The following is a 17,335-nucleotide window of genomic DNA, read 5'->3' as shown; positions in this document are numbered from 1 at the left end:
CGGTAAGTCTTTTTATAAATACATGCATAAACAGGAATACGGTTACATGGACCAATTTCTTTTTTACAGGAAGCCACTGGGGATTTGTTTTCAAAAAGATAGCGACGGTCACGTCCATGTTTTGAAGCTGAGCCAGTATTATTCCCAGTAACTGCCTGTGTGTGAATGTTCTTAAAATTTGTGAGTAAACAAGACAAAACATCTCACACTTGTTGATTTGTGTTAGTCTGGGCCCGCTATTATCACGACACAAAGGAGTACAATGTTGTTACTGTACTCATCAGTGGAAACGGCCTACTTTCTCTTTCCATCAATATAGGACAAAGCATTTTAAAGGCTCTTAACCACTTTTCCATGTCAAAGGTGATGTACTAAAAGTAGATGCTACTGTAGATCTCAGCAGTTTTCAAATGAGATTTTTAATGAGCTTACATTATGTGCTGTAGGGCAGCTACCAGCAGCTCTTTTGGGGTTTGTAGAAGGTCATCTGGGTTGAATGAGCCCATTTAGCTACACTGTGGAGGAATATCATGATAATGTAGCATGGTGCCATCCAGGCCGCCAGTCCCTAAAACAAGGAGGCTATTGTACTGTAGTAAAATGAAATGGGGTGGGGTGGGATGCTCAGATTGTGCAATGAATTTTATGGAAAACAGAATGATTACTTCTTCATACTGGAAGCTGTGGGGAAAAACAAAACAGGATTAGGCACTTACAATGACTTCAGCTCCCAGCACACTGGAAATATTTCTTCATCACTTTTGTATGTTGGTTCCTTCTGTATGTGCTGTCAGTTACTCATTGATTTTATCACAATTTACACTGTGTTTGCATTAAGTGGATGTGCACCGACTGCACTATTAAACTGTACGTAGTGTTTTGTAAACAAAGTAGACCTCCAGTACAGAAATAGTGGATGTCCTTCAGACCTGCAGCAAACCATTTTTTTTTATCAGCTATTAATCCGAACAACCTTCGTTTCATTAAATTCATGTTATACGCTGATAGATGTCAAAGTCACAGCCAACTTTCCACAACGCCAGTGTGTTTAGTTGTTTTTTATATACACGGAAAATGGACTGGTTCTTATATAGTGCTTGTCTACTCTATGTGAGCACTCGCTTTTTTACTACAAGCCTCATTCACACAACTGCTTATTCTATGTCTAAGCTTATTTAATCTCACATTCACACACTTTCTCTTAGGGGTTCGGCGGGTCGGTGGCGTTTAGTGGGTTTGGTGGGATTTGGTGGGGTTCGGTATCCTGCCCAAGGAGACTTTGACATGCAGTCTAGAGTCTAGATTATATCTGCCAAACAGAAGCAAGCTGTTTGAAATTCTTTTGATTTGTAGTGAATCAATCTCACCAACATGTCTTTAATTTGTATTTTTATATTATTGGACTCTACTGGAATAGGTCTGCATAATTAGAGGTCAAAAGACTTCTTTATCCTATATCTTTATTCGCTGATATCCTAGACAGCCAAGAGTCGAGTAGAGAAAATGGTTGAAAACTGTATTTAGAGAACTTTAGGTTCACCTGTTCGCCTCCTTATTTACCGCAAACATCTATCATCAGCCAATCACATGGAAGCAGCTCAATGCTTTTAGGCATGTAGACATGGTAAAGGTGACCCACTGATGTGAAAACTAAGCATCAGAAAGGAAGAAAGGTCATTTCAGTGACTTTGAATGTGGCATGGTTGATGGTGCCACGTGGGCTGAATATTTCAAACCACTGACCTACTGGGATTTTTCATGCATAGCCATCTCTAAAGTTTGAACAACAGATTACTTTAAAAATTGTTGCCTGGTCTGATGAATCTGAGTTTCTGCTGCATGATTTGCTAGGCCCAGAATTTGTCATGAAAATAGTGAGCCATTCTTTATTGTATCAAGTGTTTAGGCAGCTGGGAGGGACAGTTTCAGGAGATTTCAGTTGAGAAATTGTTTTCGGCAATTGTTCTTTGGACTTTTGGAAGGTCTTCCAAAAAAAAAAAAAAAAAAAAAAGCTAAGGTCCCCTTCAGATCTCAACTGCTCTCACAGTTCTCAGAGTTGTCTTTTCCATTGGTGGCTCTATAGGGGGCATCTGGAATTGAACCAGAGACCACTTGATCTGCAGTCAAATGCTCTACCACTGAGCTACACCCCCTATGCAAGAGTTGCACCTGGCCCTTCAGATGATCTGTAAACTGTTCACCAATGCCCCACCACAAATGGTTTCTTCTTGACATCCACCCTGGTGGTGTAATGATGTGATTAACATTTTCTTGGCACACTTTGGGCCACCTAGTACCCATTGAGCATCTAACAAACACATAACAAGTTTTTTTGCGTGGGCTGTTGCTGGAAGTCACGGTCCCAGAAACTGCAGGAGGAGTGGAGCAGAACAAAGTCCAAGGTGTTTAAAGTCCAGTATGAAGTTACCACTATCTATGATCTATGATTGCTCTGTGTGTCATGGCATGTGCAGCCACCTACCAGGCCTTTTCAGAGCAGTTTTATGGAGATGCTGGTTTCCTTTTCCAGCAGGACTTGGCAGCTGCCCGCAGTGTCAAAATTACTGCTGGTTTGCTGACCATGTCGTTATTGTACTTAATTGGTAAGCCAACTTGCCTGATATTCCATACGGAATATGGTCAAGAGGAACATTAAAAAGATCCAAACTAGAAATAGAGCTGAGCTGAGCAATCAAAGCAGCATGGGCTTCAGTAACACCTCAGCAGTGCCATGAGCTGATCACCTCCAGATCTGATATGGACTATTTTTTTTTATGTTTTTAATTTCTAAAAATAGCTTTTCCCATATAAATGTATTAAATTTAAATTTAAAAAATAGATAAGTTCAAAAACATGTGCGGTCTGACCCTCTGTTACTGTCTTTCTCCACCAGTCATGACTATTAATCAACCAGATGAATGTGCAGCCATTATGAAGAAGGCAATATTGACATAACTCTACTGGTACATTGAGGTTATGTGTTAAGTGCTCATGTCCCAGAGTGTACAACGTGACTACGGGCCCGTTGGTTTGATGTCCTGTTTAGCTCTGGCCCTGGCTGTTGCATTGGTCTTCTGATGATGTCCTGCTACCTTGCCTGAGGGTCTGGACCCTCAACACAACATGTTCCAGTTTTCTAAACAATCAATGGACATCAGACTGTTCCAATCTCTTTTTGGCTTTACTAAGCATGGAGGAAATCACATTTTTCCTTCAATTCTGTTGTTGTATAACAGTGTAGCACACTCATTTTTTGCATTTATCATCTCAAATTTATATGGATTTCATGACCAAGATTTCTGTTTTTAGCTTTAAAAAATGACATATTCTTTCATTTAATCAGCTCTCGGGTACTTCTCAGTTGTATGAATATTAAGGAATAACGTTCAGTCTGTCACTGTGTCTGTATCACACAACTAAGCCCTTACAAACCTCGGTTACTCTGCTTCTGGGACCTTATCGACCTCCACCCCATTGTGTGCCTGAGCCGTTTGTATTTTTCCTGCAGAGATATTCATGCAGAATTAGAGCTGAGAAGATGTGAAACCGATGATAACGAGGACAAAAGTGGTCTTTGTGAGGGACCTCCACTATGAAGCAGGAGGGGTGAGGGGTGTGCGGAGGTTACGCTGGTGACAAGGGGACAGACACGGATTGAGAGCATGAAATAATACTAGGCTGACTCACCATGCTTTAAATGAGCTGCTATTCTCTTTTTTTCTCTCTCCACTCTTTTTTTTTCTCTGAGTCATAATTCCATTCTTACAAAATCCCTCTCAGATGTGGCCTTTTATTTCATAGCCGACAGAGACTGAGCTCACCCTACTCATGGGGATTGCTTCCATCCATAGATCTCCACATTTCACTGTGCTCTTCTGCTCTGAAGAGCCTCCTGAGACAACTACAAAGAGACAAAGGTGAGACTGTTTCAGGAAGAAGCAAGTTGTGCCGTTGCCCTGCAGATTCAGGGTTCAGGTGAACTTCTGTCAGTCTTACAGGTAGTGCTGCCTGTTAAGATTTAAAAAGACTGTCTGCACAACATTTGTGCAACATTCTCTCAGGAATGTGTTGCATAATTTTTAGGCTTTGTTCATTGTGTTTTGTTGTGGCTCAAAAGGCACTTTGGACATCATTGGTTTCCTTTTTCTCACAAATCACTAACATTTCATTGCTTTGTCCTTTTCAATTAGTTTTCGAACGAGGAAGAAGCATAGCATCTCAGAACATCAGATTTATTATCCAACTGACGATTTCCAAATTAAACCAGTGCCTGTGAGAGATTAACAAGCTGTATCCCTTAAACTCTAAAGCTTCTCTGTCAGTTAACAAATAAGTTATATATGTTAGTCCTCAGTGATTAAGCTGTTCTCATAATAACACGTTGTATCGCATCCATACATTTTACTTCAGAACAGTTCAGATGGCTTAATTTGTCTTCACTTTTATTGCTCACAGTTACTTTTTTCTTTAAAAGGCTTTGATGTGGATGACATGCTGTCTGAGTTCGGCTCAAGTTGTTGGAAACTCTTCTTTGATATTTGATGGGTTGAAATCCCTTCCGTGTATTAACTTGGCAACTGAAGAGTAAATGTATTATTTCCTCATCTTCTGCTTACTGGGTTTTTCCACGCTTCATCCCTTTAACTGGGTTTGGTGTGAAGTCTGTTATGAGAACTTATGTGTTGTGCAAGCTGTTTCATTCCCAGGTCTTCACATCTGCTGGCGCCAAATATAAATGATCATTTCCTGTCAGTATTAGTTGTTGTGATTGGCCTTTCTGACATTTCTGCTCGGCTACTGGATACTTAACATTATAATCTCAGATCCCTGCTCTAGCGTGTGGACATGAAAAAGAGAGAAACACAACTGTAGTTTTCAATAAAATTGTGCAATAATCAAATAAGTTTGGGGGTTTAATTCAATTCAGCTTTATTTATATAACCACAACAATAGCCGCCTCAAGGTGCTTTATGTTGTAAAGTAAAGATAATAATACAAAGAAAACCCCAACAATCAAGCGACCCCCTATGAGCAAGCACTTGGCAACAGAGGAAAGGAAAAACTCCCTTTTAACAGGAACAAACCTCTGATTGATCGGACGGGGCAGCTATCTGCCGTGAGACAGGACAAAAAGACATACTGTCGAAGAGAGACGGAGATTAATAATAACTAATGATCAGTTGCAGATTGGTGTAGAAAAACAGAGAGTGAAAAGAGTCAAGTTAAGATTATAATTTTAGCTCATAGTGCTGAGCACTTGCTTGGTGGTTGAAAGTAAGTAACAGCTGGCATTATTATAGCCATACTCCGTATGGGAGGTCATGTTCCTTATTCTACCATTGTTTCATTGGATCAGTGTTTCCAAGATCTATGATTGTATTGTATTATATGTGGGTCGAGGCTACACATTTTCATTTGTTTGCAGAAACAAACAAATATTTCCATAGACAAATACCAACTCTTTCACAGAGCAGTGGAAGCTGTGAAAAACACTACCCCTTGACACATCAGCACAACCAGTCTGCACTCTGCTGATTGTGTGGTGATCCGACACCTGAGGAAGAACCTGTTTCTTTTGCCAAATTGCTTTGGGGTCGGCGAATGTGGGAGTGGTGGAAACACACTGATCCTTCAGCTTAACACTGGTGAAATTTGTCAATGAAATGTTGCAAGCATGACCGAGGCATGCATAATGCATTTATGCCAGAACATTTGTGTTGCATAAGAAAATCCAAAAGCAGCTACAACTTCAGCTACTTTAACCCTTTGAATTATGACGGGCGCTATGTCTGATATTCACGTGTAGGGAACAGCCTCTGCTCTCTGCTGCTAAATGAAAATTATAGAGATCGTCTTGAATTTAGATGGTACCAGCTGTGATGCTCGGATGTTCTTGAGTCATCGGTTCAAAAATATTACACATTACACATTTGCACTTAAAAATACAATACAAGTTAAGTACAGAAAAACAAAACAAACAAAGAAAACCCCAAAACAAAGTTAGACATGGATGTAAAGTCAGTCAGTGTCCCCATAGCTCTGCCACTTTATTCAGTCAGTCAGACTGCATTTTTATTCACGCATGATCATGAGACAAATAGAGATATGTATTGTTGCCAAAGTCATTAAAACATTAAACATGTCAGCAGTATGACCCTGTGTAAATAACTAATGAGATTACATCATTTGAAAATGATCAGACATGGTGAAAGATTTCATTAAAGACATAGTGAGCATGACTTCAGTATGTGTTCATGCATAGGATACCAACACTTTTTACACCACTCTACTATTTGCTGCTGTTCATATACTTAAATGAGCAGCCAGAAAGACTTAAGCCTTCATTTTCAGCCTGAGCTGTTTGGAGCCAATCGCATGTCCAGTATTACATACGTGTTTTACAGTCATAGTATTGCACTTACTGCATTGGCCACAGTAAGTGCAATACACGATCTGTCTATCAGCTTCACTTGCAGGCCTCGGAGCGCCTCCCTCCCTTTGCTGCTGTCAGATGGTGAGAACTCATCGTCAGGTACTTCACCTCCCAAACAATTCAGTAGCTGAAATAAAAGACCCCACCCGCCCACCCCTCACCCCCTTTACTCCCGACGCCACCCTATCAGAGAGTGAGGAAGTTGTGACTCATCCAGTTATTGTATTACAGCCAAAGGCAACAATGCGAACCCGGATAATTTTTATCACCATGGGTGGGAGAAATTAGGATTGACAATAAGTGAAACATTACTGTTAAAATACAGAGAGTGATAAGGGAAATAATAGCCAGGCTAATAATAGCTGTGTGAGTCAGGCAGGAGGAAGTGCAGGCTTCTAATAACAGTTCATGGTTTACTAACAACTTGGCTCCCTGCAAAAGTAAATACAGGGATTTGAAGCTGAACTGCCATGGCTGACAGCCAAGAGATATATATTAGGAATCCATTAGTGGTGTTAAATGTGCATCTGTGCGGCATGTATGCCCCTAAGCTTTTAAAGGCAGTTTTACTCTGGATATTGTTGAGTGCAGTACCGATCCCAGTGTTCGTGACAGGAAGGTGAATGGGTCTCTGTCAAAGGTCACAGTTACACTAGCCAACTGTCCTGTTATCCTGGCTAACTTGGTTACAGTTACAAAACTGTAACAGAGGCGACATATGTCAGGCTGGAGTGAGGAGGTACTGATAGGGTGAAGCTGTAATAACATGTTTGCTATCAGTGTACAAATAGGCAACACCTTCTTTCTAATAAAATAGGAAGAACACATGTCGAATGTAATAGACTACATAGATCCTCATTTATGCGCTGTGCTGTGCAATACTGTGTTCCAGCTGACCAGAGCAGATCTTTTAGCTCATGTCATCCAGTGTGTATAGATTTTTTTTAGGTTTAAATGACTGGGCCTCTGAGTATGCTTTTTTTCACATTTTAAGTGAATGTCATCAGATATAATAACAATACCCCAGGCCCATGATTATAATTCACATCATCAGATTTAATCCAAATCAAGGTGAGCTCTGTCTTGTGTTCGTGCAAAAAGCAAAAATGCTACGTTTCTAGTTTAATTATTATATAACTTCTGTGAATATGGAAGATAGAATAAACAGTCGCTTCCTGTTGAAATGGACAGAGGTGACCAGGACATTTCTTGTTGTACATTTCTTTGCGTTTCTCTAAAATTGTATTTACTTATACATCTATTCTCAAATTCTGAAACGATGCTCATGTTTTAGGCTTCATAAACGTGCCACATGGCATTTCCAGAAATCAGCCCAGGAGGCAAATGTCTTACATGCATGCATGAGTTCAGTATCAGCTCATCCTTGACCGAGCAAGTGGTGAAAGACAAGTCTTCACTGTTTAAACTATAACCTGTTCTTGTCCCAGTATTGATCTACATACTTAGTAAAAGCCAGCGGTGTGTGATGTTGTTGAGCGAGAGCAGGGCGGGACAGTGGGCGAGCACATGCTTATATAACTGAACAGTTAAACTGAACTCATGCGTGTTTAGTTTGACCTTTGTGCACATTTATTTTAAAGTTGTTTAATGTTTCCCCCTTTTAATTCTCTCACTCCAGCCTAAAGACAGTCTTACCCAAAAAATAACAAACTTACCATGTATTACACAAACACGGTGCTCTGGATTTGCACTACAGAGCCATTTTCCTTCTTTTGAGCAATGCCTCGATATTAATGTTACATTGGTCTCTCTAGAGATGCAATGGCCTTTATGTTTTACATTATGTGCAAACAGAGATGAAATAGAAGCTCGAGCGGGAATTCCTGGATGTTCAGCTCATACTCACACACTTCAAGGTCTGACCTCTGTCACACAGCTCAGTCTTTGGGAGGAGGAAAGTGAACTGCCGGTTGGTTGGTTGGTTGGATAGTCTAATTGTCAGATTCTGTGTTCCTTCAGCTGCCGTGTTTTAATTGCAGCTGTGCCTGTGAGGGTCTGAGCAGGCAGGAAGTGGAGGGTTAGCAAGGACACAGCTGGAAAGCTGGAGAGGGTTGAGTCTAGTTCTACACACTGACCCCAGACCTCTGAGCAACGGAGACACACAGCAGCTTGTGTGATTTGAACCACAACTTGGAGCTAAAATTCTTTTACGTAATGAGTGATAATTCAGTAAGTAAATGAGAACAGCAGTTGTTATGGTAATGTTGACAAAATGTTTACAAAAAAGAGGGGGGGGGGCTTTGTGTGATCCTCTGCTGAATTTGTGAGTTTGCTCAATTACCAAGAAATGAACAGTCTCCACTTTTTATGGTCTTTAATTTTTATTAATTTGACTGCATCTTTAAATTGAATATAACTTCCAGCACCGATGAGGCCATTTACTTGCTCGTAACACTTCTGAACTTTTATAGAGACAGAAAATCTTGGGGAAGAGAGGAAATGGGGGGCAAATAAAGGGTCCTGGAGCAAACCCAAACTGGAGATGTTACATGATATAATTTTTTTTAACAAAAAGGAAGTAATTGCTAAAAGTTGTGTGTCTGCTATTCTTTGTTGAGGGAACATCAATGTTCTCATTAACCACTCACTTCTTATTTGTGTCCAACTTTACCAATCCATGTGTCTCTCGTTTACTGTTATTTTTTCTTTAAAATCGTTATGACTTTACTGACTTGATATCACTTGCTGTCTTAGACTTTCTTCATGTCTGTCTTGAGCTTCCATAGATAACATAAAGTGGCAAAAGAAGATTAGTGTAATTACGGCAAGCTACTTGTACTGTATGTTTTACTCAACAAGGAATATTATCTGGTAGTTTGTAGTTCAGCCTGCTAACAGTAAATTGAAAATGAGGGACAAACAAGCTTCACAGTGTTTTGATTTGTGGAAAAACTTGTTGGTATTAAAAGTAATTATAGTAATTCCAGGATAGCTGGGAGATTTTCCACGTGTTTTATTTTCCTCATGTAAGTATTAATTCAGGATCTGTTTATCTGGCAGATGTGCGGCCTGGGTCCAGCTCTATTTAGCTTCGCGGAATTTGCTTCAGCGTTTCACAAAGATTACTCCGTGGCCTCACTGGTCGCCTGAGACCAATTTTGGTTTGGCCGGAGTCATGACAAAAACAAAGCTCAGATTCCAGATGGCAAGAGCCCAAGATGGCAAAGAAGGCACCCCCACCCTTCAGCAACATCTGTCTTTATAAGGAATAGCATCCTTCTTAAATGAGTAATTACACAGTTTAGTGACAGCTGATTAGATCAGGTGTAGGCAAACAAAATGGGACAGTATTGTCTATTTTTACTACAGTGGTACTACATGTTGTTTTGTGTTTTTGCAGGCTATGATCAGCAGCGTGTGACTGGGCTCTGCCATTTATCTTTGTAAGACATTTTGAAAAGCTCCAGATGCCTATCAGAGGTCATGTGCTGGAGTTTAGTCCCCATGTCAACTGCAGTCAGTGTCCCAAGTGTTGACTTATGGGATGTAGCACTTTGGCCTTTTAAAGTTTAAGCTTTTTTGCTCAGGGTTAGTGAAATATCTGAACTTTTCTTTCAGGCTTTTTAGATACAACTGCATGAATCCAAGCACCGACCAAAAGAAAAGCGCCTTTAACCAGCTGGCTTATTTTAGTATCTGTGATTGACAGGTCCTAGTTTTTAGCTACCCTCGGTGTATTGTCCATGATTATAGTTACAATTTAATATGACCACTCTGTGGTTTACTGTTGCCTTCACTTAGCTAAAAGAGCAAAAGTAATGCCTGTACAGTGTAGATGTGCTGTCAAATGCCACAAAACTTTATTTTATTGATCAGAAGAACTTTTATCTCACTTTTATCTCTTTTTGTTACTTTTTATCTCTTAAAAAATGGATAAGGATGTTGTTGTCACAACTCGATCTGGGCACATGTGTGTTCCAGCATGCTTGAGCATGAGGGAATTGTCCAGTGGGATATTATTAAAGATAGAATGGATTTAGTGTGTGTTTGCCAAGCAGAGATCTTTTCCATCCCCATTCCCTCATTTGATTATTAGCATGCTATCCTTTTTTCTTTTTTTAACTTTATAAAGCACCTTGCTGTGAACCGCACCTTATAAGCCAATGTTTGGTCTCCTTTTAACTTCACCGCCAAAAGTGCCTGCCTAAGTAGATGTGTAGGCAGGCTCATCTTTAAGAGCCAAAAGTCTGCAGGAAAAATGGTCAGGAGGCATCAGTGGAATATACTCTAAATCCAGATTAGTCGTTATAAAGAGACTGGCTCAGTGTTAATGGAGAGAAGCTGCTTTTCTGTCTTCACTGTTTAGGCAGGGTAGTGTCAGCCGGGGGTCTGTGCTAGATTTGGAGTTCTGGGTGATATGAGTGCAGCAGCAGACACAACAAGCTTCAGGATCAAAGAGCTGCCAGTCCAAAAGGACTCACACACACACACACACGCTCACGCACAAGATTTATTCAAAAGTCTCTGTGAATGTGTCTGCCTCTAATCTCTAAGCATATAAGTTGGCATTAATACAAGCTTTGTTCATCATGTTTCTTCACACTTCACTTTCACTCATTTATAGCTATCCGGCTGTTAGATTGCACTACCCTTCTACATGCAGTCAGTAGGTTTTAATAGTCCTGAATGCCTCGTCCCCTCTTGCATTTTAAGGCTTTCGCAAGCTTCAATAAATGCTGCACATACATTTGCATCCTATTTGCAAATAAATGCCTATCCTCGCTATCCCAGCACATCATTGCACTGAGAGTCTTTATGCGTGCATAGCCAGACTATCAGTTAATTTCTTTTCTAGGAATAATATATGGATTAAAATTGCTCACATGGAAAGCTCGAATCTCTGAAACATGTGCATTGTTGAGAAGTATGGTCAGTTAGTTGCAGAAGGTCCTGTATCTTAGAAGGGCCACTTAACAAAATGAACCAAATTTGCCTGCCACTGTCCTTTGGTAATGGTGTTATGTTTCATTTCAAGCACAGGCTGTTAGATTATCTCTGCCTTGTCGTGACAACAAATAGTAAGCTCTTGTGTATACACTATAAACCTTTATTGGGGACAGTGGCAGAGGATCTGCCATCACTCTGCAAGCGTGAGGGTTGAAGTGTGGATGCTAGCGCAGTGATGCTTTTTGAAAAGGCGGAGACACATCTTTAAAAAATGCAGTGAATGTACATATACAGATAATCAGCCCCTATCTCCAGTTCAGCGGCTCTGTTCCGCCAACTGTCTGATAAAGACACATTACAAGCATGCACAGAGAAACACACTGGTCTGGCGACATACCAGCCATGGCACAAAGTTTTCAAATCTTCAAGTTCACTGAGAGTGTTGTCTTTAAGACAGATTTAACATTCAGGCTTTAGTGTGTCCAGTGCGTGCATGTCCTGTTCTCATTATTGATGATATCATCTTCAGAGGAAGCACCCTGGGCTGTGGTCAGAGGTCAAGTGACTTTCCCAGGCTGGAGTGTGTTTCTGAACATGGAGGGGACGTGTGTTTGTGTGTGAACGTGCATGCCCACGTGTTTCTAAGCTGAGGGGAAGTCCAGAGCTCAAGGCATCCATTTCTGATCTTCAGTCTTGGCTGTGGACTAGTGAGAAAAGAAATCACTAACAGACTCAAACGCTGGCTTACGGCACGCATCCGAAAACACAAAAAGTGAGTGGAGTAGCACAGAGGAATGCCTTTAAGGTCAATGACCCCACAAAGTTAACTGCACACGATAAACTTAATTTACTCAAGCCACAGATAATGTTATACAGACTGTGCAGAGCATTCTCAGAGCCTCATTGTTAAACTTAGTGGGTACACACAAGGAAGTTACAGTAATGGATCTGTCTGCTTCTATCTGAAGTTGCGCATTGAGATAGACTACCGCTTGCATAAAAGATGTTCTGTCTCTCTGCTTTGTACTATTTGCCAGGAGATTTTAGATTTTAACAAAAGTCATCTTTTGAAATGCTGGAATAATCTCCCTGTTTTTGCCTTTTAATTGGATTCAGCGCAATAAATACAATATTGTTGTTAGCTCTTAAGAAAAAAAAGCTGGAATGACACAATCCTCCCGCGTCTCCACTGATTCATAGCATTAAAAAGTCTGGGCTTCCTCTCTGCCATTAAGAACAAGTGTAAAAAAAATCCTTTGCAAAGCAAACACAAGGCCATGCTCATCGTCTCTAACCAGATCATATCTAATGGCCCCTCAGACATTTGAGGAATCTTTCGCCTTGCAGTAATTCCTATGAGTAATTCTCTCAATGACCTCACCCAGGTCAGTCAGAGTTTATTGAATTATTATGACAAGATCTGCACATGTTTGATGCTCTTTTGTTTTCTTTTCAGCTTCGACCTCACGCTTTGTGTCTGTCTGTGTGTTTTCAGATCAGTGCCAATATGCTGATCTTCCTGTGCACTAACATGATCGGGATCTGTACTCACTACCCCGCTGAAGTCTCCCAAAGACAGGCCTTCCAGGAGACTAGAGGATACATTCAGGCCAGACTGCACCTGCAGAGGGAAAACCAGCAACAGGTACACTTATGTGCACACGGTATGCACAGGCACACACATAGAGACACCTGCTGAGACCAAGTCCTGTAGAAAGACATATACACAAATGCAGAAGAGCAACAAATGAGTGTCTCAGTTTTCTAGTCTAACTTGTTTGTCTCCCTTTTTGAGGTCAACAATATGTTCTGGAGTATAACGTGTATCTCCGCTCCACTCTAATTTACTAACACCTTCCCACGCAGATCCCAGCGAGCCAGGGTGACTCAGTAAACACTCCAACAGTGGAAAACGCTGAAAATGAATGAACTCTCTTTATCGTGCACTGTCATATCTTCCTTTCTGTTTTAATTCATCTCTCTGTCTGTTCTCTCATTCTCTTGTGTCATCTCTACCTCTCTCTCAGGAGCGCTTACTGCTGTCGGTGCTGCCACATCACGTTGCCATGGAGATGCAGGCTGATATCAGTGCCAAGAAGGAAGATATGATGTTCCACAAGATCTACATTCAAAAACACGACAATGTTAGGTAAACACAGACAGATGAATGCACGCACATGCTTCTGCACGAACATACTATAAGGCTCAAAAAATGTGGGAGTGCTCAGCTAGCTTCGACCTCAGAGTCCCTCCAACCGCTATTTCCTTTAGAGCATGTATTATGCATGTTGCTGGTTATTGACACTGACAGCACCGGCATAAGCAACAATATTGGCTTCAGGACGCTGATGTGCTTTCTGTAGCAAATAATTTCCGACAGATCTCAGAGTTTGCTGCCTCCTACTCTCATCCATCACTGATGACTGACTACTAACAGGTGATTGAATCTTTCTATTGGCTGTACTGCAGCAGAGTTTAGCCAGCACTGTCCATGTTGTGGTGGCGTGGAGATTGTAATGAGGTTAAAGCAAAGATCTCCTGTCATAGGTGACCAAGCTGCAGCACCACTGACCTACCAAGGTATAAACTTACACAAGCAATCCATTATCCAAATTCAACACAAGACTAGAAAATAAAAAATACTTGGGTTGCTTTGAAAAGGCAATAACACTTAGAAAACAACTAAACTCAAGATATTCAGAGTGTTTTGATTAGCTTAACCCTAACAGGTCTGTAATTTTAAACTATATTTAGTCAAGCATTGTACGAAGTTACTTAAAAAGACAAATCAAATTTAGCATTAAGCAAAGCATTAAGTAAAGCAGTAATTAAAGCAGCTCATCCCTTCCCATTGCTCGCCCACATGAGATCGTTCACTTGAGAGCTGTGCAATCACAAATGTTATTAAGGTGTCCTTTTAAGCTACGTTAGCATGCTCACAGTCGCAGTGCATCTCCAGGCCACTTTACAGCCCATGTCCATCTGAGCGACTCCCTTTTATGCTGTTTCTGAGCTTATCCGTATCATATCTATTGTTGTTGATGCCGCTCCATTCTTGCATCTCTCGCAGCCTCTGTCTTTTCATGTAGCCACATGTCTCCCAGTGCGTCTCCTTGCTCTCTGTGTGTGAAGGACTGGGAAGTCCTAAAACAGAACACTCCTGCCAAGTATAAGTAACTGCAGGAGTGAATAATAATAGAGTTTTACTGGCAAACCAGTAAAACTAAGGTATATGAAGTTTCAGTACCTTAGTTTTACTGGGTTGCCAGTAAAACTACAGTATATGGCATACTCAGTACTCAGTTCTGAGCCCTGAGCTTTTTCTTCCAAAAACTGCGCTGGTTACTCCTGATGTGTTTTTCATGATGCTGCTGTTTAGAATAGGAAGCTGGTTCACTAAAAGTGGTGTTAGCAAAAACACATATCTCAAAATATGGGTAAAAAAAATGTCCATCCGGCATCAACTTTAGGCTCTGCTCCCACCAGTGAGAAAATACTATAGGTTTGTTTATTTGTTTATTTGTTAATTCTGTCCCTTACAGATGAAGTGGTGCATCATGGCATCGCCTCATCTTGCCCACAGTGGTAGACGCAGACAAGACTTTGACCGCTGTAATTAAGTGCGAGTTTGTCCCTGTTGGATGACCTCGCAGTGGTCACAGCGCCATCTGTTGCCTTCATGTCTAACTTTCGTCTGGGGTGTTGTTTATCCTCGCCTTTCATTACTATCAAAAGTTTGCAATGAAAGGCATGCAGACAGAGGGATCAAGGGGTAGAGAGGAGGGGAGGGGGGCGTTCTCAGAGGGAAGGGCTGGAGGAGGTGACCTACATTGGCCTGAATGATGCGAGCCAGAGCCGAACAAATGTCTGCCTCTCTTTCCCTTGCTCACATGATAGTTGAACAGGAGGAGGGAGCCGCTAGACCATGCTGTCTCTTTCTACACCATGTTGATTGATTGCATTCTGTGTCTCCTTTTTCTCCCCTTTCTTTCCCTCTGTCTGTTCTGCTTCCCCTCTCTCTGTTTCCCTCCCCACATACCCATCATCTCTCCTGCAGCATACTGTTTGCAGACATTGAGGGCTTCACCAGCCTGGCATCTCAGTGCACGGCCCAGGAGCTGGTCATGACGCTGAACGAGCTGTTTGCCCGCTTTGACAAGCTGGCTTCGGTGAGCTTTGCTGTTGGCTGCCACTACTGTCATAGCGAAACTTTGAACCACCGGTTCATACGCATCTTTACAGTCTGTAGTCTCAGTCCTAGTTAGTATGATGAATAGAAAATGATGCATTTACTGATACTTAAGCATTGTGTAACCTGCTAATTGAACTTTGCCGAGGCTTATAAATCATTCACATTATGCGTTTATAATCTATTTGACATGCTGTGAATCAGCTGTAGGTGAAGGTCTAACATTTTATGCGTTGTGTCTTTGTTTACAGGAGAATCACTGTCTGCGTATTAAAATCCTTGGCGACTGTTACTACTGTGTGTCAGGACTGCCTGAGCCCCGTGCTGACCACGCCCACTGCTGTGTAGAGATGGGAGTAGACATGATTGAAGCTATCTCGTGAGTAAAATGCACACTTAAGACAGCCACAGTTATATTTCACTGAAAGTTGAAGACGATTTATTATGCTTGGTTTTCCATTTTTTGTCCTTTTACTCAACTATAGTAATTAGCATGATTCACAATATTCCCTTTTTATCTTATACTGAGGTGCCTAGCCTTAGTGCTTTTGCTCCACTTCCTTTAAGCCACGCTCTCTTAAAGCCAGCTTGTGAGTGATTGGGTTCACCTCCCAAACAGAGGGTTTGAAGAGCAGGTGGATGGCTTCTTTGGTTTGAAGGCAGAGCTTGTATGCTCTCATTGACATTATTATCCACCAAGACTGGAAAAAACTGTCTGGACCAGAGCCTTTAGAACAGTCTCAAACCTTTACTTTTAACTCTGACTAATTATTTGTGTATATGTGGATCTGATGTGAGGCTTTGTTTATTGCATATATTTTATCTGTGGATGGCACACAGGGTTTTGAGGAGACTTTGTGAAGCTGAACGTGATGCTCGCCTTTTGACATCAGTGTTCGTGTGTGTGTTCATCTGCAGGCTGGTGAGAGAGGTTACAGGCGTTAACGTGAACATGCGGGTGGGCATCCACAGCGGGCGCGTTCACTGCGGGGTGCTTGGCTTGCGCAAGTGGCAGTTTGATGTGTGGTCTAACGACGTGACCCTTGCCAACCAAATGGAGGCTGGGGGAAAGGCTGGGTAGGTCCTGCCCAAATTACCTCGTTACCGTGCTGGATTAATCTTCCATAGGATTTATGTTTTAAGACACACTTTATGTTGTGTGTGGGCGTGTGTGTAGTCGTATCCACATCACCAAAGCGACACTGCAGTATCTGAACGGGGACTATGAAGTGGAGCCAGGATTTGGAGGGGAGAGGAATGCTTACCTGAAGGAACACAACATTGAAACCTTCTTGGTGCTGGGCTGCAGCCAGAAAAGGGTTAGTGCATGGTCAAACACACACACACACACACACACACACACACGCACGCACATGCTTATCTGCTTGACCTCATCTGAATACCACACTAGTGCTATATTTCACACAAATAATATAATGGGTTGTCACCTGGAATAGAAGACGTTATTTTTCAAAGCACTTACCCTGTTGGGGTTTCTTCACTTCCAGAAAGAAGAGAAAGCCATGATAGCTAAAATGCAGCGTACACGTGCAAATTCTGCAGAGGGAGTGATGCCACGTTGGGTGCCTGACAGGTCTTTCAACAGAAACAAGGAGCCTAAAGCCTACCAGAAGATGGTGAGTTACACAGAGGGAACAGTATGCACTTTTCTACAGTACCTCCTCATCCTCTCCATTCTCTCAAGTTAAATTATAAATATACTTTCAATAGGTTGTTTAAAAAAATGTGTGCGTATACTGTTGTGGACATTTCATCTGGATAGAGTTGGTATCACAGACTGTATA

General features: G+C 41.5%; 1 protein-coding gene across 6 annotated transcripts in view; it reads left to right on the top strand.

Annotated features, from left to right (window-relative positions):
• The window catches only part of adcy6b (adenylate cyclase 6b), a 35,338-nt gene that overhangs the window by 8,741 nt on the left and 9,262 nt on the right, over positions 1-17,335 (top strand). For 5 of the 6 annotated variants that reach the window (XM_082519130.1, XM_082519134.1, XM_082519133.1 and 2 more), the window contains 7 exons: positions 12,837-12,986; positions 13,369-13,490; positions 15,399-15,510; positions 15,782-15,909; positions 16,449-16,607; positions 16,708-16,849; positions 17,039-17,167. In XM_082519130.1, the coding sequence (XP_082375256.1) occupies positions 12,837-12,986; positions 13,369-13,490; positions 15,399-15,510; positions 15,782-15,909; positions 16,449-16,607; positions 16,708-16,849; positions 17,039-17,167 (942 nt within the window). Of the gene's footprint in view, positions 1-12,710; positions 12,727-12,836; positions 12,987-13,368; positions 13,491-15,398; positions 15,511-15,781; positions 15,910-16,448; positions 16,608-16,707; positions 16,850-17,038; positions 17,168-17,335 lie in introns of those variants that run through there. The other variant, XM_082519135.1, reaches the window with a different exon arrangement.

The sequence above is a fragment of the Aulonocara stuartgranti genome (genome assembly GCF_965226115.1).
Source record: "Aulonocara stuartgranti genome assembly, chromosome: 20".
Taxonomy (NCBI): domain Eukaryota; kingdom Metazoa; phylum Chordata; class Actinopteri; order Cichliformes; family Cichlidae; genus Aulonocara; species Aulonocara stuartgranti.
The sequence above is the reverse complement of the archived record's forward strand: the minus strand, read 5'-3'. Positions and strand labels throughout refer to the sequence as shown.